Source organism: Onychomys torridus, chromosome 2 (genome assembly GCF_903995425.1).
Source record: "Onychomys torridus chromosome 2, mOncTor1.1, whole genome shotgun sequence".
NCBI classification, from domain to species: domain Eukaryota; kingdom Metazoa; phylum Chordata; class Mammalia; order Rodentia; family Cricetidae; genus Onychomys; species Onychomys torridus.
The window spans coordinates 81,715,266-81,733,525 of record NC_050444.1 but is presented as its reverse complement, the minus strand read 5'-3'; the positions used below and the strand labels follow the sequence as shown (position 1 = coordinate 81,733,525).

General features: G+C 52.3%; 1 protein-coding gene across 2 annotated transcripts in view; it reads left to right on the top strand.

Annotated features, from left to right (window-relative positions):
- Akna (AT-hook transcription factor) overlaps positions 1–18,260 on the top strand; it is a 47,117-nt gene that overhangs the window by 8,080 nt on the left and 20,777 nt on the right. The window contains exons 1-5 of one of the 2 annotated variants that reach the window (XM_036178469.1): positions 222–389; positions 5,431–5,793; positions 8,635–9,671; positions 11,697–11,771; positions 17,711–17,867. In XM_036178469.1, the coding sequence (XP_036034362.1) occupies positions 5,541–5,793; positions 8,635–9,671; positions 11,697–11,771; positions 17,711–17,867 (1,522 nt within the window). In that variant the 5' untranslated portion in view covers positions 222–389; positions 5,431–5,540. Of the gene's footprint in view, positions 1–221; positions 390–5,430; positions 5,794–8,634; positions 9,672–11,696; positions 11,772–17,710; positions 17,868–18,260 lie in introns of those variants that run through there. The other variant, XM_036178470.1, reaches the window with a different exon arrangement.

The following is an 18,260-nucleotide window of genomic DNA, read 5'->3' as shown; positions in this document are numbered from 1 at the left end:
GCAGGGTTGCGCCTAAGGTCCTAAGCCCAAGGCCTCCATAGTTCCTGTGAGCTCTTCCTGATCAGTGCGGGCCCCACAGTTGCCCAGCAAGGGGTTAAGCTCTTGGCGCCAGCTCCGCACAGCAAACCCCCTCCTTTTCACAAACACTTGTAGGAAATCAGGCTGGGCGCTTCCTGTGAGAAGGAGGAGGCAAGGCCAGGCCTCAGCTGCAGGGGCGGGGAGAAGTGAGGAGAGATGCTTGTCTGTGAGCTGAGGCGGTTCTGGCTGGCAGAGCAGTCTGGAGGCGGTCCAGGGTGCTGTGGAGGCAGGGGGCTCCCCAGGTTTGAAACAAAGACCTCGTGGGCAGCTCCCCTGAGCCCAGGCCGGCAGGATGGTGTAGTCCAAGTGAGGTAAGGAGCTGAGCCAGGAGGAGGGCCAGAGGGAAGGCCGCCTTCCCTCTGGATGGGCCAGTCATAGACTCTCTGGACAACCCTGGCAGTCAGCCCAGCCCAGCCAGGAAGTCACAGCCATGCAGCTGCCACTCCTGTGCAGCTCTGGGAGCCCAGCCCCCTGGCCAGAGTGGACTCCAGGATGCTCGTGTCCAGCTCCAGCTCTGATTCGGTTCCCTTGGTGAACTTAGACCAGTGTTGGTCCCTCCCTGTGCCCAGGGTGGGCCCATCTCACGGCCAGTTAGTGCTTGGGTTGCTGAGGGTCCATGGAGATATGCAGGAGTGAGGATCAGGCCAGGAGACAACACTCCCCTCTCCGCAAAAGGTCGGGGACAGAGTCTGGATGTTCTGGGGGCCAGGAGGCCAGTTTAGACCTAAAGTAGGGCAAGATAAGAGTCGGTAAAAGCCTGGCCCCTTTTCTCTTCCTCCCTGGCTGCTTGAGTCTGTCAGGGCCAGGCTGGAGACATCGATTGTGGGTATCTCTGCTTTTTGCAGGCCAGAGGCCACTCCTTGTGAATAACTGGTCTATTCCCTGTCTCCGATCCAAACTTGCTTTGGAGCCCCACTGCCTAGCCCTTTAGAAAGGCCCAGCAGCTTGATCTGGAGGTCTCCCCCACTAGCCTCCTGCCTCCTACAAGTCTGATTGCCTTGGTTTAATAGCCACGGTGTTCCTCTCCAATCTGAACTCACTGGTTGTGAGGCCTCATTAGGTGTCTGCCTCAGTTTTCTCCTTGGAGTGAGGTTAAGGTAGGGATGCCTTGACTGTTTTTGGCTGGACAGCATGGGGCTTCTGAGGGCCAAGAGTGCTGAAGGCTGTGTGGCCTTGCTAGGGGAGGGTCCTCAGACTTTGTAATGGCCCAGAGCAGGAGCAACCCCTTCCATTACACACATGTCACACACACACACACACACACACACACACACACACACACACACACACACACACACACACACACCCTGCTTGTGTGGAGCAGCGGAGGAGAAGAGGGGAATACCTAGCCAGCAACTAAACAGAGTCCCTGGAGTGTGTTAGAACATGGAGGATAAGGCTGTATGTATGGGTGTCAGGTTGGGAGAGGCAAGGGCACAAAAAGCAGTGTTTGGTACTTCCTGGGGATGGGGTGCAGTTTCTCTGGGGCATGTGGGGACCCTTAGCCCAATGTTCCAGTCCTTAGCGGGCCTTAGTTGTAGAGGGGCTGGCCCTCCTGGGTCAGGGCATAGTTCCTATGGCTAGCGTGTTCACCAGCTTCCACTGCTGCCCAGTGACGGCTGGCTGTCAGGACCTCACTGCCTGTGTGTGACACTCAGGGGCCAGGGCCTCAGCTCTCCTTGAAGTTCAGCCTGTATTTTCAGACCTCCATGCCTTTGTCTGTGCTGTTCCTCTGTCCCCGATGGCCTTCCTCATTCTCCCCTAGATGTGTTTGGTCTATGAAAGCTGTCCCCAAACTTCCTCCTTCAGTGGCTTTTCTGGATTGCGTCCTTCGTAACGGGCAGGATCTTGGCAAGCTTGCGCTTTTCTGTATGCTAGGGTATGAGAACCTCCACGTTCATTTGGTGCATCTCATGCTAGTGTGATCACCAAAGCAGGGTGACAGGTACAGTTGTGGCGGGCCTAGGTGGCCGCTTCTCCTCTTTAGGGAAAGGAGCAGTCAGCCAGTCTTATGCTCAACTGGCAGTCCCACCAGAGCTGGGTTCTGCTTGCCTGGTGTTTAGCCTACTACTCTGTTGCGGCTTCATGTCGTGGCCTGAGGTTGACACATGTTTGGCATTGATGTATGTTTGTTGATTGACTGCCTGACTGGTCAGTCCCAGGCTCCCATGGCACAGAGAGCTGTGGCTTGCACAAGAGACTAAGGTCTTTCTCAGGAAAAGCTCACAGGTTGAGGTGCCTGAGGGATGGGTGCAAAACTGTAGCTAACTGACTGCTGCTGCCTATGACGTGCAGGCTCTGCTGAGCACAGTGAGATTTCTGTCACTGAGTCATTGCAGAAAACAGACTGTTCCTCTTTTTGCATGCAAAGGTCTCTGTGATTGGGCAGGCTGCTCTGCGGTGCATTAGGGGGGAAAATAACCTTTCAAAAGTTAGAAAACCACACGCCACAGCCTTTCCTTGCAGAGACATCAGGAGGAGGCAACATGTGGTTGCACCTGTCTATCTGCACACGCCTCCACACTGGGAGCCAGAAGATGGGAGAAGCCTTGTTGTGGTCCTGGTTCAAAGATTCTGAGGCCCTGTCCCAGGTCCACTGAGCCAGGATCCTGTAGGCATAGACTGGGTGCTTAGAGAATTCTCATGTACAGTCAAGGTCAAGATCCCCCATCACCATGGATTTGAGCAGGGGTGCAGGCTCTGTAGGGAATGGGGCGGTACATGTGTGGCACTGCACACGGCAGAGGTCAGAGGGCAACCTGGAGTATTGAGCCTCGCCTTCTGGCTTGTTCGAGATGGTCTCTCATTCACCCCTGCACATGCCAGGCTAGCTGGCCTGCAAGCTCTCAACTTTCTCTCCTCTCTGCTTCACATCTCCTGGTAGGGGTAGGCCAGGGTTACAGGAGCTTGCACTGCTGCAGCCAGCCTTTATGTGGGTTCCGGAGAGTCGAACTCAGGTCACCAGGTTTGTTCAGCCAGCATTTTACCTGCTGAACCGCCTCCCCAGCCTCAACTTAAGAATTTTTCTAGTCATCCTTTTAAAAATTACATTTAATCACATATATATGTGTGTGTGCGCACATGTGTTGCCATAGCACATATCTAGAGGTCACAGTACTTTTGAGAGTCAATTCTCTCCTATCATGTGGGTCCCAGGGATTGAACTTGGGTCCTCAGGCTTGGCAGCGAGTGCCTTTAGCTGTTGAGCCATCTCACCAGCCCTCAACTGCTTCATTTAAAAATATTCTTTCTAGTACATGTAGTATATTGATTATGTGGATATACAGATAAAGGTATTCCTAGAGGCATAGGTGTGCAGATTTTTACTATTGGGGACATGTGGTTACAAAACCAAATAAAACCAAATAAAACCAAATAAGAGAGCCCTGGGCCAGGACTGACCTCTTGTGAGTCACCTCTGCTTACTGACCAGGTGATCCCCACTGAGTCACTGTTCTGAGCCTTGGTCTTACCAATGAGATGGGAAGGCAGGTATCAGTCAAGCTTCCTGCTAGCCTGGCAGAGTGGGGACAGGGTGGAGAGAGGCCGTAAATGTAAGGGTTCTATAGGAGACAGAGAGGAAGACTGGCTGAGGGGCAGGCAGAGAAGCCCTTGAGCCCCCATCCCTAAAGTCACCGTCAACCACGGAAGGTTGGCCCATGTCACTGCTAGCCTTTGTGAAGGCAGCCTTTCCCACGCAGTCCCAGTCTCTGGGGAACTGAGTCTAGAAATAGCCGCCTGATGACTTGACTTTTCCCAACTACATACTGAAGGCAGAGTCCAAGAGCCCCGGACCACTCTGACTGCCCAACTCCAGAGGCTGACTATACTGACTATACTGGCCTAGATGGGAGAGCCCAGGCTGGTACCAAGAGGCTGGCCTCCACCCTAGCCTGGTCTTCATCCCTGTGCTGCTTTGGGCAAGGCCCCTCCCTCTCTGGGCCTCAATTTCCCTACTTTTATAAAAACTAAGTGTGGAAAGCCAGGATTCTTTGAGAACTGAGTGACTGGCAGCTCCTAGGTCCTGTGCCTTTATCCTGTGGCTGCGTTTTCCGGGCTCAACACAATGATTGACACAGGAAATACCAGCAAAGCATTAGAAATAGAGTGTGAAGGAAGAAGAAAGAATGAGGAGAAGAGGAACACCCTCCCTTGCCCCCAGGGCCATTCCCACAGTCCCTCTCTGTCCAGGCTGTCCACTTTGGTTCACTATCCCATAGCAATAAAGAGGGCTTTCTCTACTGCCCCTTGGCTGGGCTCTCTGCCTGAGAGTCACATGCAGCTGCTGAAGATGTCAGGAGAGGTTTTGTGGGTTTGGCCTCCCACCTTCCAGCACCCTCTGCTGTCAGTCACCCAGCCTCTGTACTCACAGCACCCCTGCCCTACAGCGTTCTAGTTTCTCTTTTGGACGCAAAATTCATATAACGTGAACCTAGCACTCAGCAGCACTTAGCATAACCACAGGGTTGCATTGTGTCTCTTCTTTCAGAACATTTTCCTCACCCTTCAAGGAAGCCCTAGGCCCGCTGAGCAGCAAGGGTCCCTTTTCCCCTCCCCAGCATCACTGTGGCAGGCATCACTTGGCCCCCTTCCTTTCTGGACTCACCTGGTCTGCACACTGCAACCCTCGGACTCAGACACACAGAATTCTTGTGTCAGGCATTTCACAGCCCAGCACTTCAGTGGTTTATCTACATTGTCACACATGCTGGGACTTCATTCCTTTCTCTGCTGTAATTCCCATCCCTTTCTGCAGCCGAATAATACTCTGCTGTATGTAGAGACCACAAATTGTTTCCCCATGCAGATGGATGGATGCCTGGGGGTTGTGAGTGGGGTTGCTGGGACATGTGTGGAGCCTAGTTTGCGTGCATGCCTGCTTTCAATTAGTGGGGGCACTGGAATCAGCTTACCACTGCCTGCTTTCAACCTGGATTCAAGGAAACCATGTGGTACCTTAACTTCCTGAGCTTGGGGTGATGTGAGCAGGGTGTCTATCGGTCCTCACCTGGACAGTTGCTGCTTGCTAATCTGCGCATGTCCTCCCTTGGGCAGTCAGTGCTGTGAGTAGGGCCTCTGCCTAGTGCCTGCAGACAGAGAGAGCTAGGTGTGCAGTGGCAGTCGCTGGCATTTAGGGGATACTTGCACAGTGTTCTGACTGCTAGCATCTTATCTACCCTATGTCCTAGAGGAAGAGGAATCCTCACCTCATTGATGACAAATGAGGACAGTGAGTCACCCAGGGTCACACAGCAGAGGGCTACCTTCCTCTGGGGATCCTGCTGGTAAATTCCTGGATGGATGATGGAAGGCCCTGAGGATTGACGTTATCCATTGGTTGTACCCCAATAGGCCCCAGGGAAGATGGCTGGTGCTGAAAGGAGCCATCTGTGACTTGGACCCCCAGCTGCAGCTCAGTCTCCTGAAGATGAAGTGGCCCAGGTGAAGCTAGGCCAAGCCCCATGGCCAGCTCAGGGACAGAGGCACACTGGGCTGGGCCAGGCCTGGGGCAAGGGCCCCGCAGGAGGCGCTGGGCTTGGGCTGAGGAACAAGATGCAGATGGAAGCAGTGACCAAGGCTGGGGAAATGAGCAGTCTTTTCCTAAAGCCACCAGCCCTGAGCTCCTGGAAGACTTCCGCCAGGCACAGGAGCACCCGCCACCACCCCTGGAGTGGGACCCAGACATGCAGGAGTCTGAAGAGTCTTCTGGAGAAGGTGAGGTGAACTCTAGCCTGCAGTGGTAATGTGTTCCCCATAGAGCACACCTTCTAGAATAGGCAAGGAAACAGGGGTATCTTTACAACCCTTAATTAAATTCTATTCTTCAGTATTTAAATTGCACAATAATACTGTGCATTTTGGAAAATGTAAGCAAATAAGTAAATTTAAAAACTGCTTATTATCCTGCCCCTACCCCATGAGACTGCTTTCCAATATGCAAATATGTATATGAATATGCAAATATATTTTGGAATACGCTGTTGTTGTTTGCTTTATTGTTATCTCAATAGCTAGGAATCTTTTCCCCTTTATCCCAACATTCTTCCACAAGTCTCTCTTCAGACCTACCTGCGTGGAGTAGGGCTCTCCCATAATCCTTTGGGCCAGCCTCTCCTGCCCTGCAGGATACAGCTTCTGGTTTGTGCTGTGGTGAGTAGCACAGAGGAGAATGGATCCAGCCCTCTTTGCATACTTACCACCATCCTGTCTCTGGTAACTTGGATTGCTCAGCTCAGGGCTTAGGCTTATTCTAAGGATGCTTGGAAGCAGCCAAGGAAGGGGATGTTGCAATTCCTCATCTGTTCCAATGGCTCAGCTCCCATTGCCAGGAGGCCAGCTTGGAGGGACTTCTCAGCTTCTTCCATGCCAGTCCACTCTCCACTCTAGCCTTGGTTTCCCCTCCTATGAAATGGGCATGATGACACCATTGGGAACAGGAATGTCTTGATGCATGGTGGCCCCTCTATTGGATTATGAATAGGATGTGCCAGCATTTGATTCCCTTAAATCAGTAGAACCCTCGGACCATAGGGAAACCACCAGTACCATTACCCTAAGTGTTTCATGCCTGCCACAGCTGTTTTTCTTGCTTTTGTGTTTTTATCTGTGTGTGTGTGTGTGTGTGTGTGTGTGTGTGTGTGTGTGTTGTTAGACACTGAATCTTGAGCATTCTATAAGCCACACAGACACTCTAAGGCTAAACGATATTCCCAGCCTCTAAAAAAAGTGTATTTTTGAGATGGAACCCTTTCTGAGGGACTGGAGACTGAGATGTCTGAGGCAATAGGCAGAGGTGCCTCTTCCTCAGAGCTACTTGGTATGATGTAACAGCTACTTCCTTTCCTGCACCCCAGCTCTCTGCAGGCAAGAGGAACAAGCCCCAAGTTTAAATTAGACTACCAGGGTTCAGTGACTTCTGCATGGTTCCCAGGCAGAGATCAGAAGAGCCTAGAGTGAGTGCAGCCCTGCATGACCTCTGGTGGTAGACCCTTGCTTGAGTTCCAGGTCCAGGGCTACTCTGAAACACAGTGTGAGCTGTTGGCCAGTCACTTATCATCTGAAGAGCCTTGTCTTTGGATGTGTTGCTGTAAAATAGAGTGATTGGGTGAATCTAGTTCTAAGTAGCCAGGAGATATGCAGTGTCAAGAGTTAGGGGGAAGAGCACTATGAAACAGCAAGTCATACAGGAGTTATGACAAAGGCACCTCCATTCAGAATAGTCTGTGCTGTGTTACCCAGGGTGTCTCATGAAAAGTTGGATCTATTACAGACAGAGCAGACTAGATACTCAGCAAACATGGCTGCCTGCAGGATAGATCCATGGATGGATGGATGGATGATGGCTGGGTGATGGATGAATGCCTTGAAGGATGGGTAGGTGGATAGATGTGTGAAAAGATAAATGGATTTATGGATAGGTAGATGGATGGATGGATGGATGGATGGATGGATGGATGGATGGATGGATGGATGGATGGGTAAGCAGGTCTTTAGACAGGTGGATGGAAGGGTGGTAGGTTATGTATGCCGGGATAGGTGATGACTGGGGTGCAAGCAGATGGATGAATGGATGGATGGGTGAAAGAATGGATGGATAGTTAGGTAAATGTTTATCTACTATATAATAATTACAACAGCTATCTATTTTTTGGAAGCTGTGCACCCTTTATCTTTCCCCTTCTTTCTGCTCCGTCAAGAAACAGTGTTGAGTACCTGCTCTTCAAACGCAGTAGAGCATAAAAGCAACCAATGCCCTTGCCCTCAGGAAGCTTGCAGAGTTCTGGCAACCTGTGTTAACAAAATAATCCCCACACTGAACAAACAGTTGTCACTGCAATAGGCGTTATGATGCAGAGGACTCCAGGCCTGCAAGAGCCTGCAGAGGGAGAGTTTGACCTTATCTGGGAGCTTCAGAACTTCCCTGGTAAGGTCAAGATTGAGATGCAGCCCGAAGAACCAATAGCTCACAAGATACAGGAAGGAGACAGGACCCCGGTGGAGGATGAACACAAGCACAGTACTTTTCAGGGTCCATCAGTGGGGGTAGGGGTGTTGGTATAGCAGAGACCCCAGGACCACAGAGAAGGCTCTGCTTTGGGCTGAGGACAATATGGAGATGAGATGTGATTCCAGGTTGTGGGACGGGGCTGAGGAGGGAGTGGTTAAGTGCTTATTGCATTCATCCAGCATAAGAAGACATTAGTTTAAGTACAGTTATGGGGGCAGGAGTCTGCAGAGAGCTCTGTAAGAGGAGGTAAATGGGTATGGATCAGGGACTAAGGAGAGGGAGATGACCAAGATGCCTCCAGGCTCTGCCTTACGCAACTATATGGGATGGTGTTGCCATTTGTGGAAATGGAACATACTTTGGGGAGACTCAAGCAAAGGCTTGAGTTTGGAGGACCTTTGAGGTGACCAGGGAAAGAGTCACACAAGTACCTGGCTGCGTGGGCTGTGTCTGGGTTCTTGCCATCCACACATTATGAGGTCCTGAAGTGACTCAGATGGCATTACAGACCTAAGATGTGCTCGGCAATGAATGACCTGTCTTTCCAGAGACTGAAGCTGATGATGTGAGCAGCCCAGAGGGTTCCACCTTGCCTCTGCCCTGGCTCTCCAGGCACAGTCAACAGCTGGACCTGTCTGAAGAGGAACTGGATGAGGCCCCTGGAAGCCCTGAGGTGGAGTTAGCTGAAGAGAGTTGCACGGAGCTGGAGTGTGAAAACCCAGGAGATTCCAGCCCTGCGGCTCTGGAGCAGAGCCTAGCTGGAGGCTGGGTGGCCTCCATTAAACAAGGCAGTAAACACAGACCTTCTGAACACCCCACAGCCCATCCATCTGTTGAACACAGCCCCGCAAAGTCCTGGAGCAGTGGGACTGCAAGTCTCAGTCAACCTAGTGACAGCCTGGATTCTACCTGGGAAGGAGACGCTGATGTCCCCCAGCCTGCCGCTCTGGCCGAAGCCCTGCCACCCCACAACCTCCCACAGCCAGATGACAGAAACGGAGATGGTGTTGCTCCGGCAACAGCCACAGAATTCCGGGACTCCTTGGTAGCACCAGCCCAGAATCCTCAGTACTCTGCAGGCACATGGGGGCCAGAAACCACCAGCCTGCCCAGCTCTCAGCCTGAGGACCAAACCTGGAAGAGAACTAAGACATCACCGAAGCCACTGCCCTCACGGTTTACTGGCTCTCTCAGCCCGATGAACACTCGACTTGGGACGGTAAAGAAAGTTGCGTCACAGCGCAATCAGGGAGCCTCTCTGGCTGGCCACTCTTCTTCAGATGCCCCCAAGTATGGCCGGGGGCGCCTGAACTACCCACTCCCTGACTTCTCCAAGGTGGGACCCCGGGTGAAGTTTCCCAAAGATGAGAACTACCGACCCCCCAAGTCCAGAGGCCACAGTAGGCAACAAGGCCCTACCAGACCCCTAATCTTCAAGTCACCAGCTGAGATTGTTCGAGATGTACTGCTGAGCGGCGGAGAGGGATCCCTGGCCAACGACCCTTCTCTTACCCACCCTGTCACCAGGGTACCCCAAGAGTTCCAGACACCCGAACAAGCCACTGAGCTGGTTCATCAACTGCAGGTAAGCAAGACACTTATCCCTGTGTGTCACCCATGCACCTTGTGGGAGTAGGGAAGCTCCAGGCTGGAGCCCCTGCTGGTGGAGGTAGAGTTGTCCCCATGCCAAAGATAGACCCCGGCCTTTGCTCAAAAAGAGCAGTAGAGAGACTGGGGGTGTGACTCAGTCGGTGGAGTGCTTGCCTCTCATGCACGAAGCCCTAGCTCCAATCCCCAGTACCTCATAAGTGGTTATGGTGGTACATGCCTATAGCCCTAGCAGTCCACAAAGCAGAAGCAGGGGGATCAGATGTTCGAGGCCATCCTTAACTATACAGCAATAGCAAGTTCTGTGCTAGCTTGGACAGGAGACTCCGTCTCAAAGCAGCAGAGCAGTGAGCATGTCCATGTGTCCTTTAGCCACTGTTACACCAAAAGTATAACATCTGGAAGGAAAACAGTTTGTGGACACCCTTCCCCCTACCCTACGACATCTACCTGAATCAGCTCCCAGGATCCTTCTCCATCCATGCCCAATTACTTCCCCTACCCCCACAACCCCTCCTGAATTAAACAAAATTCCAGGTGCCCGGTCACCCTGTATTTTATTGTTTGTGTTTAACTCTAAGAACTTGACCCACAGGGTCGCATGCAGAGGCAGAAACAGTACTTAGCAGTGGCTTGATCTTTCAGTCTGCTGGAGTCAGATAAGGCTTGTAGGTGGCACTTGCCCATGTGCCTTTCAAGTCTCTGCAGCTCTTCCTGTACTTCTTTCCGAATCTCTTCTGTCTGTCTGTCCTTCCTCCTTGGACCTCTTCCCTGTAGCTGACTGTTGTGGAGGCAGGCCTTCCCCGTAGTCATCCACATCTTACACCCTGCTGAGGCACATGGCCTATCTCAGGGGACCTTTCATGCCCTCCCTTAACCCTGACCGTTGGTATGATCAGAGCTGGGGATTTGGGTTGTGGTTTCCCATGACACCTCTCCCCACTGGACCATGAGGTATAGGTCAGAAGAAGTCTTCGGATCCCATGGAACCAAGGCTGTAGGTAGTGTTGGGGACCTAACCTGGGTCCTCTGAAAGAACAGCAAGTGCTCCTAATCACCGGACCATCTCTCCAGCCTTTCTGTTTTTCTCTCTTTCCTCCCACCCCTCCTCTTGTGTGCTTTCAGAAGGTGACATCTGGTACCGTCCTGTCTCACCCTCCGCCATATTTTGTTGTGCCAGGAGCTCACAATTCAGTTAGGTTGGCAGGCCAGCGAACCTATGGATTCTCCTGTCTCCTCTCTCAAGTCCTGGAGCTACAGGCATGCATCACCACACTTGGCTTGGTTTGTTTTAATTTTTTGAGACAAGCTCTCTTTACATAGCTCTGACTGTCCTGGAACTCCCTATGTAGACCACACTTTCCTGGAACTCACAGAGATCTTCCTGCCTCTGCTTCCCAAGTGCTAGGATTAAAGACATGAGCCATCATGCCCAGATTCATGCTTGCCTTTTTAATGCAGGTGCTGGCGATCCAGACTCAGTCCCTCATGCTCGCACTGAGCCATCACCCCAGCCCTGAATCTGACCTTTTATAACAATGACTTATTTTCAGGAGAGTCTCTTGCATCTCAGGCGACCAATGGCATCTGCTTTGTTTTTTTCCCTGCTGTGAGTTACTGAATTAATGAAACTAGAGTTTTGTGTAAGGCCAGTGATCCTGAGTAGATAAGAACTATGACTTTTAATTATTTTCTGTCCTTCATGTGTGCTTATGCATGTGTGGATGCATGTGTGGATGCCTGCATATGAAAGCCAGCAGTGAACCTTGGTCATCTGCCTAAGTTCTCTACCTTAATTTTTTTTTTTTTTGAGACAGGGTCTTACTTTTACTTTGTATTCACCAATTCAGCTAGGCTGGCTGGCCAGAGAGTTCCAAAGATCCCCTGGCTCTGCCTCCTCAAATGCATGCCACCACACCTGGCATTTTTACTTGGGTTTTGGGGATGAGACCCAGGTCCTTATATATGTGTGGCCTGGAGTGACCGCATCTTTTCCCTACAGGAGGACTATCACAAGCTCCTCACTAAGTACGCGGAGGCTGAGAACACTATCGACCAGCTTCGCCTCGGGGCCAAGGTACTGGCTGGAATGGGCTGAGCTGGGTGGGTGGAGCCAAGAGCTGGGGTCCTTAGGGAGATAGCCTACCCTAGAGTCTTAGAGAAAGGCCACTGGCTCTTGCATCCTGAGACTCTGTATTGAAGAATCCTAGTCCTTGAACTACTGCTAGGCCTTTAGGTGACCTTGGCATAACCTAGCCATCCCTAGGCTCTCTCACTGCTAATGTCTTTGAGTAGTGATGGAGACTGGGGTACTCAGGAATGTCACCAGAAGCTGTCTCTTTCTCTGTAACTTTGAGGTATGACTACATAGGCTGACTCCTAACCCCATTCATTCCTAGCCATCTGGGTGACTTTCAGGAAGTGGCCATGCCTCTCTAAGCTCAAGGCTGTAGCCCAGACTTTCTGTTCAACCTTTGGCGTCCCATTCTTCCTGAATCACACTTTCACCTTTCTCCCATGTCTGCATAACCCCCCCACACACACACACACAAACCCTCTTCCTGTATCCAACAGGAACTGAGTACCCCATGTGTGGCAGGTGGAATGTCCTGAAGGGATAGCTCATCCACCCTGAGAACTGGGCAGCATACCTCCTACCCTGACCTGTCTCCAGAGGAGGCTGAGAACCCTGAATGGGGACCTTCCTCTTTTCTGGGGTGAGGCAGGAAGAGGGCCAATCATGGCCTCTTTGGCTTCCTGTCCCCCCCCCCCACACACACACACACTCCTGTTTACTCAAACAGACATAGAGCAGGCAGGACAGCTGTGGGACAGAGATGTAGGCCCTCTGGTTGTCTCCCTAGAAGGAGAGCACACCCCACTTTCCTGCAGAATGCTCCCCACTCAGGTCCCCATCAAGTGTTGATTTCATGTCTTCAGTCACTTCGGGGGAACTTGCTGTGAAGGTAACCACAGCAAGAAGGACAATAGGGCCTGTTGGAGGACCAGAGTTCTCTGTCCCGACACCTGTGGCCCTGCCAGGTGCAGGCGGGACTCTTCCCACCTGGTCTCCTGGGCACACCTGTTGGGTTACGGCACAGTGCAACCCACAGGGGGTTGTGATCAGACCTTCTGGAAGGCAACAGGCCCCACTGATATCTTTAGGTGCCTCAGAGTTCCAAGTAGTGAGCGGGAGTGTCAGGAACAGGGCCGAGGAGGGCTGCAGACAAGGATGCTCAGGGTGAACTGTAGGAGAGACTAAACGGTTCAGCACCAGCCACCCTCAGCTGCTCTCTGGAAAGGTAACTCTTCGGCCCAAGAGAAGAGTGAGTTCTGTTCAGGTGGTTGCACTGAAAATGGCCTAGAATTCCCTTCACCCCAGCCTCACGGCTACCTTGGGAGTGATGGGCCACAGCTCATGGTCCCAGCTGGAAGGGAAGAAAAGGAGACCAGGGCCTACAGTTGCCTCACTTCTGAGCCCCATGTTCTTTACCAGAAGCTATCCTGCTCAAAGCCCACTTCAGGGAACCTGGGTGAGGGGTCCTGGCTGCTGTGGGCTTCCTGGCTACCACAAGGATCTGTGAACATGACTTCTCCAGGGCCTACTCTGAGGCCATGGTAATGCAGGAGAGGCTAGGCTCACCAAAGAGGTAACTAGGCTGGAATTCACCCTTATAACCAGGCTATTTCTGTGGTGAGTAACTGGGAACCACAGTCCAATGGAACAGAGACCGACATTGGCTGAATCAGAGTGTGTCCCCTTTGGTTCCTTCCCCTTGAAGACACAAGGCTAAGCCGGGAATGTCCCACAGCATGTGTAAAACACAAAAGTGGAATGCCCCCCTCCCCCCCACCCCGATCTGCTCATGCCAGATGGTGTCATTTCCTCAGGTCTGGGAAGCCCGGGCCCTAGCATGGTGTGTGGGACAGGCCCATAGACAGAGAGGCCATGGGATAGGAACAGCCATCAGTGATTCTGTTGACTGCTATCATTTACAGCTGGACCCAGGTTAAGCAACTTGTCCAAGTTCACACAACACAGCGGTGCCAGAGCTAGGAGACCCCACTTACTCTGCCAAAACCAAGCCAACACTTACTGAATTTGCAGCCAGAAAAGCTGGCCAGGGAAAGCCAAGGCTAGACCTTGGAGCACCTATGGACCCAGGGCCTGGGGAGCATGGGATGGGGGACCAGAAGAGTTAGGAGTCCTGGGTGAGCTTTATTCTCCATGCTGACTCAAGTCTGTGATGGCATCACCACTTGCTGTCCTGTGGGTACCTCCTCCCAGCTCCTGTCCCCATCTCAACTGTGTAGGGGGATGTGAAAGAGTGGAGGAGACAGAAACTACCCCAGGAGGAATGGGGGGTGGTGTTACCACCTCTCCTGAAGTGACTTCTGCTGCCACTCTGGATACAGAAGCTCCCTTTGGGATGCTGTGCAGGGAGGTGGGGGAGCTTCTGTGCTCAGAGGAGGAGTTGAAGCACTCCAGGCCCTCCCCAGCTCCCCTCACCCCATTCATAAAGCTCATTACCATTTTAAAGGCTCGGAGACCCCATCTGTGCCCAGAATACTCATTTGTTTAACCCCATGTTTCCCACACTCACTGGTCCACTCTGCACAGAGTCCTGAGGGCTTCACCACAGGGTCTACTGTGTCTAGAAAGGTAGGTCATGACGGGAACAGGCCCATGCAGCTCAGCAGCTGCTAAGCCCCCTCCCTGGTCCCCACTTCCTCTGGACAGCTGGACAGGCCTGGGGCTCTGCCTCCCTTGTTTTCATCCTCTGGATATGGAAACTACCAGGTTCACCTTGCTCCCCAGGGGAGGCCTTGGCATGGTGGACAGGAAATTCAAGAGGGCGGGGCCTCCCCTGGGATTTGGGTCACCCCAGGAAGAAAGGGGTGCTAATGTGGGCAGCCCCCACACACAGGCAGAGCTGAGCAGATGGCACAGAGGATTATGAAAATCCAGCTTTGTTCTCTGCTAGGGAGGCTCAGTCTGAAGGAGGGGAGGCAGGGCCTCCAAATTGTGCGTGAAACAGCCAGCCCCCAAAGACCGCAGAGGGGCTTCCCGTCTGACCTGTGGAACCCCCAAACCAGACCCATCTTCAGCGGCTTAGTCCTGGGCCTGGGGTGGCAGAGGGCAGTCAGGGTACCAAGGCATTGTAGGGGTGGGGCTTTGTCACTGGCCCGTCTTCATGGGCGCCATGTACACAAAAGGATAGGGAGGACGTGGAAGACAGAGCAGTGGTAATGAAAGATAAGATAACGGTGAAGGTGATGACGGTGGTGGTGATAATGGTGATGATGATAGTGATTGATGATGGTAAAGGTGGTGGTGATAATGATGGTAATGATAATGGCAGTGATGGTGATGGTGGTGATGATAGTGATGATAATGGTGATGACAGTGATAGTGATGATCGTGGTGGTGGAGATGGTGGTGATTGTGATAGTGATAGTGGTGATGATGGAGGTGGTGGTGATGATAGTGATGATGGTGATAGTGATAATGGTGGTGATGGTGATGGTGGTGATGGTGATGGTGGAGATGGTGGTGATGATAGTGATGGTGGAGATGGTGGAGATGATGATAGTGATGGTGGTGATGGTGGTGATGGTGGTGATGGTGATGGTGGAGATGGTGGTGATGATGATAGTGATGGTGGTGATGGTGGAGATGGTGGTGATGGTGGAGATGGTGGTGATGGTGGAGGTGGTGGTGATGGTGGAGGTGGTGGTGATGGTGGTGATGGTGATGGTGGAGATGGTGGAGGTGGTGGAGGTGGTGGAGATGGTGGTGATGGTGGAGGTGGTGGTGATGGTGGTGATGGTGATGATGGTGATGGTGGAGGTGGTGGAGATGGTGGTGATGATGATAGTGATGGTGGTGATGGTGGTGATGGTGGAGATGGTGGAGATGGTGGTGATGGTGGTGATGGTGGAGATGGTGGAGATGGTGGAGATGGTGGAGGTGGTGGAGATGGTGGTGATGGTGGTGATGGTGGAGATGGTGGAGATGGTGGTGATGGTGGTGATGGTGGAGGTGGTGGAGATGGTGGTGATGGTGGTGATGGTGGAGATGGTGGAGATGGTGGTGATGGTGGTGATGGTGGAGATGGTGGAGATGGTGGAGATGGTGGTGATGGTGGTGATGGTGGAGGTGGTGGAGATGGTGGTGATGGTGGTGATGGTGGAGGTGGTGGAGATGGTGGTGATGGTGGAGGTGGAAGTGATGGTGGAGGTGGTGGAGATGGTGGTGATGGTGGAGATGGTGGTGATGGTGGAGGTGGTGGTGATGGTGGAGGTGGTGGTAACGGTGGAAATGGTGGTGGCTGTATTAGTTACTTGTCTATTGCTGTGATAAGATACCATGACCAGCCAACCTACAGAAGGAAGGACTTACTTGTGTTTATGGCTCAAGAGGGGCATCTCTCACTATCACAGCGGAGAAGCATGGCAGGCTGTCGTGGTGGCAAGCTGAGCAGTCACATCTTAGCTATCAGCGGGAAGCAGAGAGCACACTGAGAATGATGTGGGCACTTGAAACCTCGAGGCTCACCCCAGTGACACACTTCCCCAGGCAAGGCCACACCTCCTGGTCCTACCCCAAAATGCCACCATCCCGAGACCCAGGGGGACACTCTCTCCCAAAGCACCATGGTGACAATACCAAATACGCACACAGCAGCGATTGTTCCCTGAGTTCTAACTTCATGCATGAGATGCCAGCCGTGTCGTCCACTCTAGAACTTGGAGGTCTACCACACCAGAGCCTGAATTGGTGCCTGGCTTTGGAGCACACACGTTAAGCCACAGTTAGCCAGACTGAGTATTTTCAGGTATGGCTTCCACCGCCTCAGGCGGGGCTGCCCAGCTCAGCTGCTGTGGAGTAAAAGCTGCCATTGATGGTGCATAATGGCGGATGCGGCTTCCGCCAGCACACCCCACATACAGAAGCAGACCCTGGCTCCCCAACTCCATTTCACACCCCTGCTTGTAACCTGGCTTCTCTCTTCCTGAGCTCCAGTGTGATTGCCTCCCTACACACTTCCTACACCCTCTACACTGTCAGAGCACAACTCCTATAAGGATTCCTCTGGGCATGACATTTCTTTCATTCAAACAGCCACTTACTACTATTTGCTACTTATTATTATCAGTGCTGTTGTTGAAAATATTTCGTTAAAATGCTAATGATTATTGTGTATGTATTGGACACATATAATAAGTACTATTAGTAACAATTGCTGTTACCAGTGTAAAGCCACAGGCTTTGGGGTCAAAGTGGCATTGCGATGTTGTGCAGGTACTTAGCTGGTGATTTTTGTGGGACTTAACTTCTCAGAGTCTCAAGGCTCAGAGGGGCTCACAGAGACAGAAGTGGCAATCTCGGAGCCTGTGTGGGTCTGCTCTAGGTTCTCTGCATATGTGTTGTCATTGTTTAGCTTGGGGTTTTGTGGGGCTCCTAACAGTGGGAGTAAGGGTATCTCAGACGGTTTTACCTGCTCTTGGGACCCTTTTTCTTCAACTGGGTTGCCTCATCCAGCCTTGACGTGAGGGTTTGTGCCTAGTCTTACTGCATCTTATTATGCCATGCTCGGTTGACATCCCTGGGATGTCTGCTCTTCTCTAAAGGGAAATGGGGGAGCAGTGGATCTGGAGGCGAGGAGAGGTAGTGGGACTGGGAGGGGTGGGGTGAGGACAGGCTGCAATCAGGATGTACTGTATGAGAAAAGAATAAATAAAAAGGAGCAAAGAAAGGAAAAGCAAGGGAAGTGGGGGAAGTAGTCCCTGCCTGCCTCCCCTCCAGGACCTCTGTAAAGAGAATAGGAAGGGGCTTGTAAGTCCTCCGCCCATTGTGGGCGCCACTGAAAAGTAGTGTTCATGATTCCCAGGGTGAGTATGGGGTTCCTGCTTGGAGGATGGAGGAAGCCTGGATGACAGATGCATTGTGGCCTCTTTCCAGTGAACTTGCCCCCACCTGACTCCTCCCCTCCCTGCCCCCCTCTTCCTCAGGTACACCTGTATTCAGACCCGCCCCAGCCCAGGCAGGGCATCTGCTCTGGGTCAATGCCACAAGGAAGCAAGGTCTTGTCCTTCTCTATCCCACAACCCAGATCAGCAGAGTGGTGGCCTGGCCCTGTGCAGAATCCACAGGCTTCTGAGACCACAGGTGAGTTGGGGAAGGAGCCAGGCTTTTAGCGTCCTCCTGCCCATGACTCTGCCCCAGGACATTTGATACACCTTGGGGTGACACTGACTTAGAGTCAGGAGAATAGAGTGCCAAGGCCCCCTCTGGGCCAACTGACTTGATCAAGCTAAACAGCCGGGGAGACCCTTGGCTAAGCCACCTGGCCTCCTGTGTAAGCCCTAGCATGGACACATATGGCTTCAGTTAATCTCCACACAGAGCTGGTGAGGAACACACCCATGATAGCTGGGAGACCTGGGTCTCAGGGAGGCAAAGGCATGCCAGAATCACACAGCGTGGAAAGGAAAGGGCCAGGATTCGAACCTGTTTCTCCCTGAATTAGAGACCACACCCCAGGCCCCACCCCTTTCTTCT